Raw genomic sequence first — 16,509 nt, 5'->3', positions numbered from 1 at the left:
TCCATCCTCACCTCCATTGACCCCCATTGAAAGTAGTGGTTTGGTCCCTCTGACTGATATATTATTATATATGACATCATTAGATTATTAATAGTGAAGCATCAGTGTTAGAGCAGCATGTTACTGTTGTAGCTGCTGGAGGTGGAGCTAGTTTACACTACTTTATATACAGTTAGCTAGTTTAGTCCAGTGGTTCCCAACCTAGGGGTCGGGCCCCTCCAAAGGGTCAGCAGATAAATCTGAGGGGTGGTGAGATGATTAATGGGAGAGGAAAGAAGAAAAAACAAAGTTCTGATACACAAATCTGTTTTCAGTTTTTGGACTTTTTCTCTAATCTTTGATTTTTGCTGAAATATTGGATCATTTGAACATTTATTGAAATGAAAGCATGTGAGAAGTTTAGAGGGAAAAATCACTATTTGGTGGAGCTGTTAACATTTCATAGACATGTGAAATGTGACCCCGACTACACACTGCTTTTTGTAAGACGTCAAAAGCCAAAAAGGTTGGAAACCACTGGTTTCATCTTTAACAATGTGTTGTATTTTAAAAGCTTGTTATATTATCCATTGTGTCAAATGTTCATCTGAAAAGTAACTAAAGCTGTCAAATAAATGTAGTGGAGTAGAAAGTACAATATTTCCCTCTGAAATGTAGTGGAGTGGAAGTGTAAAGTAGTAGTAGAAGTACTGGAGTAAATGTACTTTCCCCCGCTGCGGTTCAGCCTCCGGCCTGCAGGGGGCAGTATAGCAGCAGCTGGAGGATAAAAACATCAACACTTCGAGTTTCACGAGTCACAGTTAAAAACAGTTAAAACTTTACATTTACTGCGTTACAAACTGTCAGTTTAACACGTTTAAACACACAAAATGTCGTCTGAACAAACCGTTTATCGCTGAGTTTTGTTTCTGGATCTGAAAACCGAGAAAATTCTGCTTCCACGATGCTTCTGGTAAGAAAAACCTCAGTAACTGATTATAGTAAAGTAAACACTTTAACAACTAGCTGGTGTAACGGAGTAACGTTACTTCTGCTGTTACCGGGAATATAAAGTACTTTATGTAACGGCAGCTCACATCCTTTACTGCAGTAACAATATAAATACTCCATTAGCCAACTGTAATGTAATACAAGTAAAAGTACTGCATTTAATTTATGTAAAAGTACAAAAGTATTATCAGCTAAATGTTCTTTAAGTATAAAAAGTCAAAGTACTGATGCCTCATAGTGGTAACGTGTGAGAATATAATATAATCTAATATTTAACATAATTAGTATATAAATGTGTAAGCAGTTGGTCAGTAGAAGCATAATTTTATTACAAACGACTTTATTCACATTTAGGTTTTACAGCTGAAATCTAAAAAACAATTTCTTCTTAAAATAAAGTGAACAAACCTGCTGCTGAATATTTTAACCTGTTTTTAATTGAAATCAATGTGTTTACAAAATGTTTACATTTGGTTACAAAAGAGAGAAAGATGCAATTTGCTGTGTTTGAATTATGAAATATGAGTCTGAAGATGAATTATTAATAAACACATTCCTGCAGCCAACAGTGATGTTACCAAATGTCTAACTGTGTCTAAAACCAAATAAAGTTTAATTTACTACGATGTTAAGACCAATTAAAATCAATTTAAAATCATCATATTTAAGAAGCTGTTAACATCAGATGTTTGGCATTTTCTGCTCTAAATGATTAATTATCAAAATAGTTGCTCAACGGATTAATCAGCTCACTTGAATCAAGTTAATTTTAATCTTTTTTTTAAGGAAAATTAGACTTTTATCAATCATTTACAGATGAAAACTATTTGATAAAGAGATTGTGTATAAAATCTTAATCTGTAAAGTAACTCCAGCTGTCAGATGAATGTAGTGCAGTAAAAAGTACAAAATGATCCTCTGAGATGTGGTGGAGTGGAAGTATGAAACAAAGTGAACATAAGTGAGTTACAGGATCACTGTCATTAAGAAAATATATTTGAACAGTGTCCACATGAAATCCTCACTCATTAAATATCAGTATTGCTTTATTTTATAAATATGTCATCATTATTTATGATGTCAGTGGAGTCGGTCCAGACTGAACTTGGTGTCTTGGCTGTTTTGTGGTTGTGCAGATGATCCAGGAGAGTGAGCAGAGGGAGGAGGAGGAGGAGGTGGTGAGGAGGAGGGAGGTGGGCTGTCAGTGGGAGAGTCCAGAGGAGGAGAGGAGGGAGGTGGGCTGCCAGTGGGAGAGTCCAGAGGAGGAGAGGAGGGAGGTGGGCTGCCAGTGGGAGAGTCCAGAGGAGGAGAGGGGATCGCTGGACCGTCAGTGGGAGAGTGCAGGGTCACTGGACCGTCAGTGGGAGAGTGCAGGGTCACTGGACCGTCAGTGGGAGAGTGCAGGGGAGGAGAGGAGGGAGGTGGGCTGCCAGAGCGACTCAGCAGAGAGGAGAGATGCTACCGTCCAGGTGGACCTGCTGACTCAACGGATCAGCTGGAGACTCACAGGTGAGACTCAGGAAGAGTTAAATCAGACGATCATTTATAAAACTGCATGTGATGAACACCGGAAGTTCAAAAAGAAAATACTGCAACCCAAAATTCCTGTAATTGAGGACATAAAGCTGTGAGGTAGGCTAAATCTGCTTCTACAGTGCAGCCTGTAAACCTAAAAACATCCGCTGTACCTACAAATTACATATTATAGTACATAATACATAATATATACATATGTATATACTGAATATAACCACATACACTATGTGTATAAAGTAAATTATCACTTTTTTTACCCAGACAGTATTTATTCAGGACACTTTGCACTATTTATATCCTGTTTACAGTTCACAGTCTGTGGACATTATATGCTGTTGTCCACTTGTTGTTGTTTTCACCCACTTGCTTGTACATAATGGTGATATATATATATATATATATATATATATATATATATATATATATATATATTTATGTTTAATTATATTTGTGTAAACAGCTGAATTTGTAAAAATCCAGTCTGTAAAGATTTAAAGGATATCAGACTGCCTGGTATTAATCAGATGGGTTATTACAGTGATGTTTATCAGTCTGTGTGTGTGTGTGTGTACAAGCAGGTGAACCAGGAGGGGGCGCTCTGCTGCAGCACTGCAGCTTACAGAGGACGCCCAGTGGCCCCGTCCTCTACCTGCTCTGCCCCCCCTACACTCCCACGCTGCTACCCAGCATGCCTCTGTGTGCCATGTCCCCCACCACAGGATGGCAGCGTGAGGCTTCTCCTCCTGCTGACATGTCTGCCCCTCCTCCTGGACTCATCGCTCCTCTGAGCCCCCGCCTGGCCGAGGAGGAGGAGGAGGAGGAGGAGGAGGAGGAGGAAGAGGAAGACTCAGTAAAACATGATAACGGTAGGTTGCTTCACTTTCAGTTCAATTCAGTTTTATTTATAAAGCACCAAATCACAACAAAAGTTATCTCAGGACTCTTTCAACATAGAGCAGGTCTAGACCAAACACTTAAACCTACAGACACCCAACATTCCTGCATTAGCAGCAGCAGGAAAAACTCCCCTTTAACGGGAAGAAACCTCAAGCAGAACTGGACTCTAGGTGGCGCCATCTGCCTTGACCGGTTGGGTTGAGAGAGAAAGACAGAGGGAGAGACACGGAGATGACTAATAACAATAGTAATAGCAGCAGCATCACGTTGGACAGCAGTTGGTCTGCATCCTAGGGTTTCCTGCGAGACAAGAGAGCACAAAAACTCCGGGGAAGAAGCCAAGTTAGTGACATGCATTGATGTTACATGAATGCATACAGATGGAGAGGAGGAGGAGGAGGAGGAGGAGAGAGGAGCTCAGTGCATCATGGGAAGTCCCCCAGCAGTCTAGGCCTATAGCAGCATAACTAAGGGCTGATCCAAGGCGAGCCTGGTCGGCCCTAACTATAAGCTTTATCAAAAAGGAAAGTTTTAAGCCTACTCTTAAACATAGAGAGGGTGTCTGCACCCCGGACCCGAATCTGGAAGATTCAGGAGAGGAGCCTGATAGCTGAAGGCTCTGCCTCCCATTCTACTTTTAAAGACTGTAGGAACCACCAGTAAGCTGCATACTGGGAGCGCAGTGTTCTAGTGGGATAATACGGTACTATGAGCTCTTCAAGATATGATGGTGTCTGACCATTAAAGGCTTTGTAGGTGAGGAGAAGGATTTTAAATTCTATTCTAGATTTTACAGGAAGCCAATGCAGCGAAGCTAAAATGGGAGAAATGTGGTCTCTTTTTCTAGTTTTAGTCAGAACACGTGCAGCTGCATTCTGGACCAGCTGGAGAGTCTTTAGAGACTTGTTAGAGCAGCCTGATAATAAGGAATTGCAATAATCCAGCCTAGAAGTAACAAATGCGTGAACTAGTTTTTCTGCATCTTTTAGGGACAGGATGTGCCTGATTTTTGTGATATTACGTAAATGAAAAAAGGCAGTCCTTGAGATTTGATTTATGTGGGAGTTAAAGGACATATCCTGATCAAAGATAACTCCCAGATTCCTTACGGTGGTGCTGGAGGTCAGGGTAATGCCATCCAGAGTAGCTTTATCATTAGATAATGTGTTTCTAAGGTGTTTAGGGCCAAACACAATAACTTCAGTTTTATCAGAGTTTAGTTGCAGAAAATTGCAGGTCATCCAGGTCTTTATGTCCTTAAGGCATGCTTGGAGTTTGTTTAACTGATTGGTTTCATTTGGCTTCATTTATAAATATAATTGGGTATCATCTGCATAACAATGAAGATTTATGGAGTGTTTCCTAATAATATTACCTAAAGGAAGCATATACAAGGTGAATAGAATTGGTCCAAGGACAGAACCTTGTGGAACTCCACAAGGTTCTGAAACATATTGCATTATGTTACTATTCTAAGTAATTGTACCCTGAAATAACTTACAAAATGCCTCCAAAGCACTTAAAAAATAAGCACCTGTATCCTTCTACTTCAGAGGAAAACATTGTTCCACTACCTGAAAGATAAATGTGACTTTACCTCGTGAGGCAGCTGGATTCATGAGATCACACGAGAATCCATCTCATCAGGCTTCAAGTTACGCACTTGTGACCGAACCAATCAGTGTCATGAATCCAGATGCCTGGCAAGGTAAGACGGGGATAGACAGATGGTCCATCCAAACGCCTGCCAAGGATCTTTTGAAAGTGCCGCCCTTTTCCAAACAGGTTCCGAAGACGACTTCTCAGATGTTTCTGTGTAACAAACCATCTGGTGCGTCTGGTTAAATGTGACGCGTCGTCCATTTTTATATACAGTCTGTGGTTTCCATCGTTTGAGCTTTGACTGCGTCTCTTTAATGACAGCATCTCGTTGTGTCTTCTTCTGTAGTGACAGCGACTGGTAGACACCTGCTGATGTTCAAACCGACCAAATGCACCACGAAGAGACCTGGCAGCTCTGCCCACCGCCGCAAGATGAGGATGAAGGCTGACGAAGAGGAGCTGTTGCAGCCCGGTGGGTGTCAGGACATCGACCAATCAGAAGAGAGGGAGACACCTTCAATCCAACAAGAAGGGCGACACAAGAGCCGTGACAAGACAGGACGAATCCAACACACCAGAGAGGACAGCAAAGAGAAGGAGGAGAAGAAGGAGGAGGAGGCAGGGAGGCTGAGGAGGAAGACTGTCGGTCCACCAATCAGATACCTGGTAGAGTCTGAGGAGCAATCACATGGCCTGTCAGCAGCCAATCCCAGCAGAGCGAAAGGGGTGAAGATGAATAGACCGATCAAGAGGCTGAGGAAGGATCAGGAGGAGGAGGGGGAGAAGAAGAAGAAAAAGGAGGAGGAGAAGAAGGAGAAAGAGAAGAAGAAGGAGGAGGAGGAAGAGGAGGAGGAGAAGAAAGAGGAGGAGGAGGAGAAGAATGAGAAGAAGAAGGAGGAGGAGGAGGAGGAGGAGGAGAAGAAGGAGGAAGAGGAGGAGAAGAAGAAAGAGGAAGAGGAGGAGGAGAAGAAGAAAGAGGAAGAGGAGGAACAGGAGAAGAAAGAGGAGGAGGAGGAGAAGAAGAAGGAGGAGGCAGGGAGGCCGAGGAGGAACTCTGTCGGTCCACCAATCAGATACCTGTTAGAGTCCGAGGAACAGTCACATGACCTGTCAATAGCCAATCACAGCAGAGCGAAAGGGGTGAAGATGGAAAGACCAATCGGGAAGCTGAAGAAGGATCCTCAGGAGGAGGAAGAAGAGAAGGAGGAGCAGGAGGAGGACGAGGAGAAGGAGGAGGCGGAGGAGGAGGAGGAGAAGAAGAAGGAGGAGGCAGGGAGGCTGAGGAGGAACACTGTCGGTCCACCAATCAGATACCTGGTAGAGTCCGAGGAGCAGTCACATGACCTGTTAGCAGCCAATCACAGCAAAGCGAAAGGGGTGAACAGGAAAAGGCTAAATGGGAGGCTGACAAAGGATCATCAGGAGGAGGAGGAAGAGAAGGAGGAGAAGAAGAAAAAGGAGGAAGACGAGGAGAAGGAAAAGAAGAAGGAGGAGAAGGAGAGGAAGAAGGAGGAGGAGGAGAAGAAGAAGGACGAGGCAGGGAGGCCGAGGAGAAACACTGTTGGTCCACCGATCAGATACCTGGTGGAGTCTGAGGAGCAGTCACATGACCTGTCAGCAGCCAATCATAGCAGAGTGAAAGGGGTGAAGATGAAAAGACCGATCATCAGGAAGGATCATCAGGAGGAGGAGGAAGAGAAGGAGGAGAAGAAAAAGGAGGAGGAAGAGGAGGAGGAGAAGGAGGAGGGGGAGGAAAAGAGGAAGGAGGAGGACGAAGGCGAGAGGAGGTGTGAGGAGCAGGAGAGGAAGGACAAGTTGATGGTGAGGGAGGACGGAGGCGTCATCATTAAACCCCTGAAGACAAAAAAAGAGGAGATGCAGCAGGCAGGGAGGCCGAGGAGGAACACTGTCGGTCCACCAATCAGATACCTGGTAGAGTCCGAGGAGCAGTCACATGACCTGTCAGCAGCCAATCACAGCAGAGCGAAAGGGGTGAATAGGAAAAGGAGGCTGAAGAAGGAGGAAGAGCAGGGGGAGGGGGAGGAGGAGGAAGGGGAGGAGGAGGAGGAGGAGGAGAAGGAGGACGAGGAGGAGGAGGAGTTTAGGATCTGGACAGACACAAGGGAGGAGCTGCAGAGGACAGCCAGCAGCAGGGAGGCGTCCACAGAGGACGTAGAGATGGACAGATGGTGGCAGCTCTGTCAGGTGAGTCCTCACCATCACAAACACCGAACATGATCTCACATGACTCAGGCTGAACTGGAAAACCAGTGACTATACCAGCAGCACATACTGGTTTGGCCAAAGTGTAGCAAACAAAACAAAATCTGCAGTATAAAAAAATACCTGTATGACATACTTATTCGGAAAAAGTAACTCCAGTCTGTAAACCTGCTGGGATGTGTTGGGAGATGTTTGGACCAGCTGCTCATCTCAGCTGCTAGCAGCCCGACTCCTGAGATGATCGGCCGGTCAACATGTGGTCATCCCGGGAAGAACATGATCCATGAACTGATCTGCAGCTCTTTGCTGATTCACCGCTGGCTCAAATGTCTCCGCAGCATTTAGATATATGATATAATTCCTTCTGGAAGATAAATGTTGGTCTCACAGATGAAATCTAACAATTGTAGCTGCAACATTAGTTTGAATGTAAAGTGAAGCTTCATGTTTTTACTGGACAGAACAGAAGCGCTGCCTCTGGAGCTCCATATGTACACATATCACCACATTTACACACATATACATGGATTAAAATCAACACATTAGTCTAAATTAAATACTGTTTATTTTATTAAACTGTATAACAGTTTGGAGTTTTATTACAGCTACATTACAGATCGAATAACAGTTTAGTGTCTCTGACAGTGAGGTCACTGTTTTGTGAGAAGAAAAGCGTCAGTGGAGCTTTGAGTTGAAATACGTGCAGTGATAATGCAGTTAGTTTGGTTTTCTGTCCATCGACTGATCAATTAATCAACTGATAGATTCAGCTGTAACTCTGACAGTGTGATTATAACCCACCTGTGTGCTACCTGTCTTTGGTCAGGTGTGCGGTCTGATCGTCGCCTGCAAAAAGAGTCACAACGAGTTGAACCACGGCAACACCCTGCACCGCCACCGCCACCATCACCACAGCAACACAGGCAGTTGTCACAGCAACAGGGCGGAGGCAGGCGGTGCCAGAGCTGCTGTCGTCAAACAGCAGCAGGAGGTTGATGCTAGGACAGATGGAGGGACAAGTGAAGAAGAAGATGAAGAAGAAGAGGAGGAGACGCCTGCCACAAAATGGTGCCAGGAAAAAGATGGAGGGAGGAAGAGGAAGAGAGAGGAAGAGGAGGAAGTGAAACTAATCCGTGTGAAGGAAGAAGATGGAGGAGAGGAAGAGGACGTGAAAAAGGAGGTGACGGAGCAGCCGCAGAGACCGAGGAGGAGGATGGTTGGCCCACCAATCAGATATCTCCTGGAGTCAGAGGAGCAGTCACATGGCTTAGGAGTCAAACACGCGAGGAAGAGCGAAGCCGGAGGCGGGGCTTCAGAGGACATGTCAGTGATTGACAGGTCTGAGGACGCAGGGCAGACAGGTTGGACTAATCAGGACACAGTAAACAAACCCAAAAAACAAGGAAGAGGATGTTTGAAGAAGGCTGTGGGCGTGTCCAGACACCTGCAGAGCGGTCAGCTGACCCTCATCTCCCCCTGCTGTGTCAGACTGCAGCGGCTCCTCTGATTGGTTCATCAGATGACTTTTATTTGTCTGTCAAGGTCGTTTGGGTTTAGTCAGTTTGACGTCCTCGGCCCGACAGCACACACGTGTGTCAGGCGTGTTCATGACTCTGTTTTATCACATGTTCAGTTACAGGTTTGTTCTTATTGTTGTGTACAGTTTGTGTCATGTGACCACTTGAATGTAAAGAAACACTTCAACCTGCAGCTCAGGACACAGAAACATGTTAATACAAAGGGTCAAATAATTTAACTAAAACAATTATTTTTTTTAATTAATTAACTATTTTGTCAATATATAAAAGTCCTACCAGACGTTCTCAGATGTCTTTGTATCTGAAAGATTAAGGGGGGGTTGATAAGTGACTGAAACACTTTATAGATTATAGTAATAATAGTTTTCCACAGGTTGGCTCCTCCCAGCCTGTTCTGTAAGTTACTGCTGTTTTTTTTTAGAAAACTTGAGTTTTATGTCTGACTGCATGAAGACTTTTATTCTGTTGTGTTCTTTATCAAATGTGTATTTATTGTCAGGTGTTCAGTAGATTTATTAAACTGTAACTGATAAAACTGAGAAACTGGCTTCATGTTGCACACGGCACTGTTCATCTGAACAAACTCTTCACACTTGGCTCAAATTAGCACAATATAAATATATGATGAAGATGCACTCATCATCTTTGTTTATATTGACCATGTGAGAAGTTTAGAGGGAAAAATCACTATTTGGTGGAGCTGTTAACAACTCATAGACATGTGAAATGTGACCCCGACTACACACTGCTTTTTGTAAGACGTCAAAAGAGAAAAAGGTTGGAAACCACTGGTTTCATCTTTAACAATGTGTTGTATTTTAAAAGCTTGTTATATTATCCATTGTGTCAAATGTTCATCTGAAAAGTAACTAAAGCTGTCAAATAAATGTAGTGGAGTAGAAAGTACAATATTTCCCTCTGAAATGTAGAAAGTAGCATCACATGGAAATACTCAAGTAAAGTACAAGTACCTCAAAACTGTAATTAAATACAGTACTTGAGTACTTAGTTACTTTCCGCCACCACAGGAGGACACGTTAAATGCGCCGGCGCACCAGACATTACGGTAAAATGTCATCCAGCGTCCATTACGGTAAACGGCAGTAGCAGGAAGTTACTTCAAACAGAAGCGGCGGCGTTTTGTTTTGAGGATGAAGTTCGTACAGAAATGACTGAAAGCGGCGCTCAGGTGAGTAAATAAACGCTACATGACATCTTACTAAAGAAACAGAGTATTTGTGTTTGACTTTAACTGGCAGTAAAAGAAGATTTGACTCAACTTCTCCCAGGTTCACAGTTTGAGCTGTACACTAATATTTTCTGTTTTTATCTAAACACGTTCAGTTTTTCTCTGATTCATGACCGGAAGTGCAGGGTCTCTGTCTATCCAGCAGCAGGGGGCAGTAGAGTTAATGAGAAACACTGAACAACTTTATGTCCCGGTGAACTTAGTCTTTACAGAAACCGGTACAGTCTATATACAGTGATACATGTCGGTACAGTCTATATACAGTGATACATGTTGGTACAGTCTATATACAGTAATACATGTTAATACAGTCTATATGTAGTGGTTGGTACAGTCTATGTGCAGTAATACATGTTGGTACAGTCTATATACAGTAATACATGTTGGTACAGTCTATATATAGTGGCTGGTACAGTCTATGTGCAGTAACACATGGTACAGTCTATATACAACAGAGTGATCAACTTTGTGTCTCTGTAGCTGTTTGCTCGTCTGGAGGCTCGTCGCTGTCTGAAGGACATCGAACCTCGTTTGTTTCCTGAAGATGGAGGACCTGACCATGGTGACTGACCACGCCCTCTCCCTGTCAGCTGATATCTGCCATCACCACACATCACATGACCTTAATGATTTGATTTCAGTGAGCCTTCTCACTAACAAAACACATCCATACATTTCAACAGAAGTCTGTTTTAGCGCTAACTGTTACCACATATCCTGAACTGAGTCATTGATCACCTCTCATGATCCTCTTAGGTGAGGTGGTGGAGCTGTATGGGACGGAGGGAACAGGTGAGTTTAGTTAACTTTTGACTTTTACCTGGTTTGATCTGCCTTTTAACTGTATGTGTGTGTTTCAGGTAAGACGGAGCTGCTCTACCACCTGCTGTGTCGCTGTGTGCTGCCAGTGGCGGCCGGCGGTCTAGAGGTGGACGTTGTGTTTGTGGACACTGACTACAGTCTGGACATGTTACGACTGGTCAGCATCCTGGACAGCAGACTGAACGCTGGCACACATACACATGCTGTTGCCTCTGAGGGAGGATCTGGCCCAGGTGATAATCCTATAAGTAACCTCTCGGTGGTAAACACACCTGCCTGTCAGCCCAAACTGCCACTGGTAAAGGGAAGGGGGGGGGCTGGTTTGTCTCAGCTAGCAGCTGAGTTTACAAGAATTTGCCAAATTTTAAGATTTGTGGCAAACTCAGATAAACAGTTAGACTACATACAGACAGCTATCGTTTTAGCCTGTTCGTAACAATTCATTATTAGCCTTACCAGCACGCTGTGTGTTGTTGAGCAGCTGGTTTGATAAAGTACTTAGTGCCTTTTAACTCGCAAAGGTTTTATTGCACTTACAGTAACTAGCGTGATGTATGTCCCCACGTGATTGGTGGAGACTGCTCAGCTATTGGTTGCTATCAGAACCAAGTTCCACTAATACCGATTTGTAAAACGTCCTATCGGTGCTGATTCATCTGCCAAACCTATCAACTGGTTGACCTCCACTAGGTGTTTCTGGGGGCCCTATAGGTGGCCATTCTTGTGGCCATTGAGAGGTTCTATTGGTCCTGTAGATGGTTCTAGTGGTCATTGAGGTAGCTCTAGTGGTCCCTTAGGTAGTTCTAGTGGTCATAACGGAGGTTATATAGGCCCTTTAGGTGGTTGGCTGGTTCTAGTGGTTATAGAGGAAGTTCCAGGCGTCCTTCAGGGTGTTCTTGTGGCCATTGACGATTCTAAAGGTCCTTTTAGGTGATTCTTGTGGCCCCTGAGGAGGTCCTAGAGGCACTATAGGTGGCATAGGTGTGCTAGTGGTAATTGAGGAGGTCCCAGATGTCCTTTTAAGGGGTTGTAGAGGGCACTGAAGAGGTTCTAGATGTGGTTCTAGGGGTCCAGTTGTATAGGTTAGGTTAGCTCCTGTAGGTCTAGGAGTTCTGTAGGTGGTTCCAGTGGACATAAAGGTGATTCTAGTACAAAAATATAAATAAACAAAATAACAACCCTCCTGCTCTCTCTCTCTCTCTCTCTCTCTCTCTCTCTCTATCTCTCTATCTCTGTGTGTCTATGTAGCTCTCTCTACCAGCTCGCCCTCGGTGGCTTCAGATGAGGCGGCGTTGCGTTCATGTCTGGCTCGCCTCCTGGTCGTCCACTGCTCTTCCTCCTCCCAGCTCCTCCTCACCCTTCACTTCCTGGAGACCTCCTTGTCATCACGGCCGGGCCTGGCGCTCGTCCTCATCGACAGCATCTCTGCTTTCTATTGGCTGGACCGCTGTGAGGGCGGGGCCAGCATCGCCAAGCAGGAAGAGAAGCTCAGCAAGTGTGCAGAGCTGCTGGGCCGACTGCTCAGGTAGCTGTCAATCAACCCGACACCTGTCTATTAGGAGGTTATTGAGAACGTTCTAGGGGTCTTACACATTATCAAGGAGGTGTTACGAGTTCTTTATAAGGTTCTAATGGTTATTGAACATGTTCTGTAGGTCTCCTAGGTGGTTCTAGTGGTGAGGTTTTTGTAGCAACATGTTAGACAGTGCTCTCCACCACTATCATCTAAACACCAAACTAGTGGACATCTTTTGGCAGAATGATGTTCATCCCTCCAGCAGAGCTCCACACACTGGGAGCACTGGAGCTCTTCTGGAGGTTTGTGGTGGAACCACACTTTGCCTCTCACACTTCATGTGGGGTTTATATGTTGCTCAGTCTCAGTCTGACCTGTGGCTCCCCCTCTCAGGGATTACAGAATCACTGTCTTCGCCACCTGCCACGCCATCAGGAGGAGCTACAGTGGACCCTCCTCTTCCTCCGCCTCCTCCGAGTCCGACCGGCCATACCTCTGTCGCCCCTGGCAACGGCTGGTGACCCACCGGCTGCTGTGCTCGAGGCAGGAGGCTGCAAACAACATGGCTGCCGCAGCAGGAGGCGGGAAGGAGCAAAGGAAACAACAGGTCTTCACTGTCCACTCTACCTCCTCCTCCAGGACGAAGGCTTACAGGAGCAGCTCCTTCTGCGTGACAGAAGGAGGAGTGGAGTTTGTCTGAACGGTCACCTCCTCCTGTTTCTTATAGAAGGTCATCTGATTTGCTGCAGATGAAACTTGTTTGTCCAAATTGTAAATAAAAAGCTATTTGTACAGGATGTAATTTTTGTTGTTTGTGATAATGTTTTATTAGTTATAGATCAGCAATTTTTGAAGTTTTTAAAAAAAAGTTTTTTATATTTTGGGGAGAGTATATAAATACATTTGTTAGAAGAGTTCAGTAAACATTAGTTGTGATCCAGGACATATTATTGATTATTGATAATTTAGCTTTTGCTGCACAGCAGGAAGTACTGAGATGTAAGGCTGGATCAGTATTTGGCAGTATAGCTCAGGTGAACCTTTCACATCTGGATCAGCGATGATCTGTTAAATTAAATATTAAAATAATTATTTATAGTATGTTCCAATGAGCACTGAAGCTTGTAGTGAAACAACACCTCATTAAGACTCTACATCGAAATTAAGTTTTACTGTCATTTTTCACCTATCTGAACATTATTTAAAGTATCTTAACAGTGTTCTAGAGGTCCTTAAGCTGGTTCTACTGGTTACTGGTTTGAGCAGTAGTTTAGATTATTCTATCGGTCCTTAATGTGGTTTTAATTGTTATTGAGGAGGTTCTGGGGGTCCTGTAGGTGGTTCTAATGATCAGTGGGGAAGTTCGAGAGGCCTTTTAGAGGGTTATTTTTAGAAGTCATTAACATGGTTTATGTGTTCATTAAGGTGGTCAGGTAGGAGGTTCTACGGGTCCTGTGGGTGACTCTAGTGGTCCATTAGGAGGTTCTAGTGGTAGTCCAGGATGTTCTAGGGGTTTTGTAGGTGGTTCTAGTGGTAATAAGGAGGTCCTAGTGATCATGTAGGTGGATCTAGTGATAATTACAAATGTTCTACTGATCCTGTAAGTGGATCTAGTGGTAATTACAGATGTTCTTGTGATCCTGTAGGTGGATCGAGCGGTCCTTAGTGTCTGGAGAAAATTACCCTGATGTCACAGTGATGTCATCATGCTTGGAGACACACAACAGACAGTTCTGTTTTTAATCTCTCACAAGTCCAACTACTTCATGGAGGAGTGATACTTCATCACCTGAGCACTGCTTAAAGTACAAATATGAGGTTCTTTATTTGCATATGTCCATCCTGCTTTAAACGCCACTACTGTTGAGAGGGAAATGCTGTCTGCAGCACATTTATCTGACAGCTGGTAAAACATGTTGAACTGTTCAGCGGACCGTCTTGTTTCTGTGTGTGGAAGTTCTGTTTTTAAATGTAAAGCAGTGATGTTGTATTTAAAAGTATAAAATATTAACATCATGTTTGAAGGATGTTAGTTCGCCCCGTGTTTGAGGCGCGCAGCCGCAGTCCGGCTCCTCGCGGATCCAGTCCGGGTCTTCAAATCTGATGACAGACCGCTTCACCAGAGCAGCCCTCTGACAGATCCCTCCGCGGGGTCAGACACACTTTTTATACAACACAAACAAATGAAACCCCTTCGACACACACAAACCTTCACATTTTAACCCTTCACTCCCGGCTGACTGTTGACTTTATCTGCGTGTGAAAGATAAACTCTACCCGGTGAACGTCTCTGCTCCGGTACGGTATTAATGTTTTCTGGGACCTACTTCTCCTGCTGTCGCTGACAGGCGGTGCTTCGGTCGCCCAAACATGGCCTCCATGACGGAGCGACCGCTTCAACTTTAATTTTTCGCCAATTTTCAGAGCAAAAACCGTCTTTTTTTCTTCCATGATCAACGGGAATGATTCGTCGGGAAATCTTGTCATGCCAGACTTATGAGACGGATGTTATCTTTCGGAGAAGCTCGCTGTTGGATTTAAACAGATCGGTTTAAGTTGGCTGAAAGCTGGAGAGGAAAAAGAGAATTGCATCAAATCAGTAAGGAGGCTTTTCCTCATTTCTCTCGACACCTGAGCAGGTTTGCTTCTCAGTTTTCTGACAGTTTCCTGCGTTAACTTGACGCCAGACACCAACATTTAGAGCGGGAGGCGAATAAGCGCGTTTCTGCTGCGCGCTAACAGCTAGCATGCTAGCCTCTGCTAATGCTAACAGAGAAGTGATCCGTCAACTGGGCGGTCCGTGGAAGCTAACGGCTAACAGCTAACAGCTCTGTTTCTGCCTTTTAGTTTAATTTACAGCAGTGATACTGCTCACGTATCATGACTGAGTGACACCTGTCGTCTGAGTCGGTTTAACGTTTAATCCGTGTGTAGGTGCGCTGCAGTCAGTCAGTAAAGATGAATAATTAGTGAAATCCTCGTTATAACTCTGCTGGTGTGGTTTTATATTAGCTCGGTAACCCGGCAGTGTAAACCTCTCAGCTACATCCTTAACGCGTTATTACATTTCAATCCTGGTTCTGGTTCATATCCTGACTAGTTATTACCAATTGATAACAGATTAGTGTAATCCAGGCATGGCTGATAACTCAACTATATCGATACGTCTGTCTGTCAATATATGTTACATGTTTCAAGGCATGTTGTTAGAGCTGCAACGATTAGTTAGTCGATTAGTTGCCAACTTCTCTGATTATATTCGAGTCATTTTTTGAAGAAAGAGAAGTTCAAGTTGTCTGATTGCAGCTTCTTAAATGTGAATATTCTGGTTTCTTTAGTGTCTGTGACAGTAAACTGAAGATCTTTGATGGTGAACAAGGGCTTTGAAAAACACTGATAGACATTTTTCACCATTTTCTGACTTTTTAAGGACTAAATTAATCAATTAATCGAGAAATAGTCGTTAATTAAAATAAACGTGAGTTGCAGTTGTACATGTTATGATGTGGACACGTGCTGGTGTGTATCTCATGTTGTCATTAAGACTACAGCTATTGATTACCTTCATGATTGTTAAATATTTTGATCATTGGTTTTAGTCTATAAACGTCCATCCTGCAGGTTTCAGGACCAGTTGACGGTCTGATGAGTCTCCGTCTGACTGAGTTTTCTACAAACTTCAAATAAACAAAACAAACTCTTTATTCAGTCACCAGAATTTGTTCTTGTGAGATTTTAGTTGGTTTCTTGTCATCATGACCTACCTGTCCACTGAGATGTTAAAAAGTCTTTAGTTTAAGATAAATATCAAGTTTATCCGAGTAAAGACGAGAGTAGATTGAACTGAAATCATTAATTGATCAGTTGATCAGCAGAAAATGAATTGGCATTATTTTGTGTGTTTGAAGACGTCACCTTGGACTCTGACATTTGTTTTACAAATTCTGTATATTTATTTATATTTTTTTAATATAATATTTTCTTGATTAATCGTTTTGTCTATAAAATGTCAGAAAATGGTGAAAAATGTCTTTGATTGTCTTGTTTTGTCTGTTCAATAGTCCAAAATTCAAAGATATTCAGTTTACAATCATGTATGACAAAAACCCTCAGATTTGAGAAGCTGCAAATAAATG

The 16,509-nt window shown here is 43.5% G+C and overlaps 3 protein-coding genes across 15 annotated transcripts in view; all 3 read left to right on the top strand.

Moving 5' to 3' along the window:
• The first annotated feature begins 745 nt into the window (after positions 1-745).
• On the top strand, positions 746-9,329 carry LOC137173334 (caldesmon-like). Of its 2 annotated transcripts, none has more exons than XM_067578134.1 (5): positions 746-952; positions 2,127-2,499; positions 3,102-3,392; positions 5,372-7,230; positions 8,075-9,329. In XM_067578134.1, the coding sequence occupies exons 1-5, from the start codon at positions 944-946 to the stop codon at positions 8,753-8,755; spliced, it is 3,213 nt and encodes a 1,070-aa protein (XP_067434235.1). In that variant the 5' UTR covers positions 746-943; the 3' UTR covers positions 8,756-9,329. The 2 variants fall into 2 exon arrangements, with proteins under 2 accessions (XP_067434235.1, XP_067434236.1); XM_067578135.1 differs by having other exon boundaries at positions 747-952; positions 3,105-3,392.
• A 529-nt stretch (positions 9,330-9,858) lies between these two features.
• On the top strand, positions 9,859-13,170 carry xrcc2 (X-ray repair complementing defective repair in Chinese hamster cells 2). Of its 2 annotated transcripts, XM_067578154.1 has the most exons (6): positions 9,860-9,975; positions 10,516-10,597; positions 10,792-10,827; positions 10,896-11,090; positions 12,106-12,382; positions 12,767-13,170. In XM_067578154.1, exons 1-6 carry the CDS (start codon positions 9,955-9,957, stop codon positions 13,071-13,073), a joined length of 918 nt encoding a protein of 305 aa, XP_067434255.1. In that variant the 5' UTR covers positions 9,860-9,954; the 3' UTR covers positions 13,074-13,170. The 2 variants fall into 2 exon arrangements, with proteins under 2 accessions (XP_067434256.1, XP_067434255.1); XM_067578155.1 differs by lacking the exon at positions 10,896-11,090 and having other exon boundaries at positions 9,859-9,975.
• A 1,383-nt stretch (positions 13,171-14,553) lies between these two features.
• Positions 14,554-16,509, top strand: part of LOC137173322 (histone-lysine N-methyltransferase 2C-like) — an 80,579-nt gene continuing 78,623 nt past the window's right edge. For 10 of the 11 annotated variants that reach the window (XM_067578099.1, XM_067578098.1, XM_067578094.1 and 7 more), the window contains exon 1: positions 14,709-14,972. The gene's annotated coding sequence lies outside the window, so the exon portion shown is untranslated. Of the gene's footprint in view, positions 14,672-14,708; positions 14,973-16,509 lie in introns of those variants that run through there. The other variant, XM_067578093.1, reaches the window with a different exon arrangement.

Source organism: Thunnus thynnus, chromosome 21, assembly GCF_963924715.1.
Source record: "Thunnus thynnus chromosome 21, fThuThy2.1, whole genome shotgun sequence".
Taxonomy (NCBI): Eukaryota; Metazoa; Chordata; class Actinopteri; order Scombriformes; family Scombridae; genus Thunnus; species Thunnus thynnus.
The sequence above is the reverse complement of the archived record's forward strand: the minus strand, read 5'-3'. Positions and strand labels throughout refer to the sequence as shown.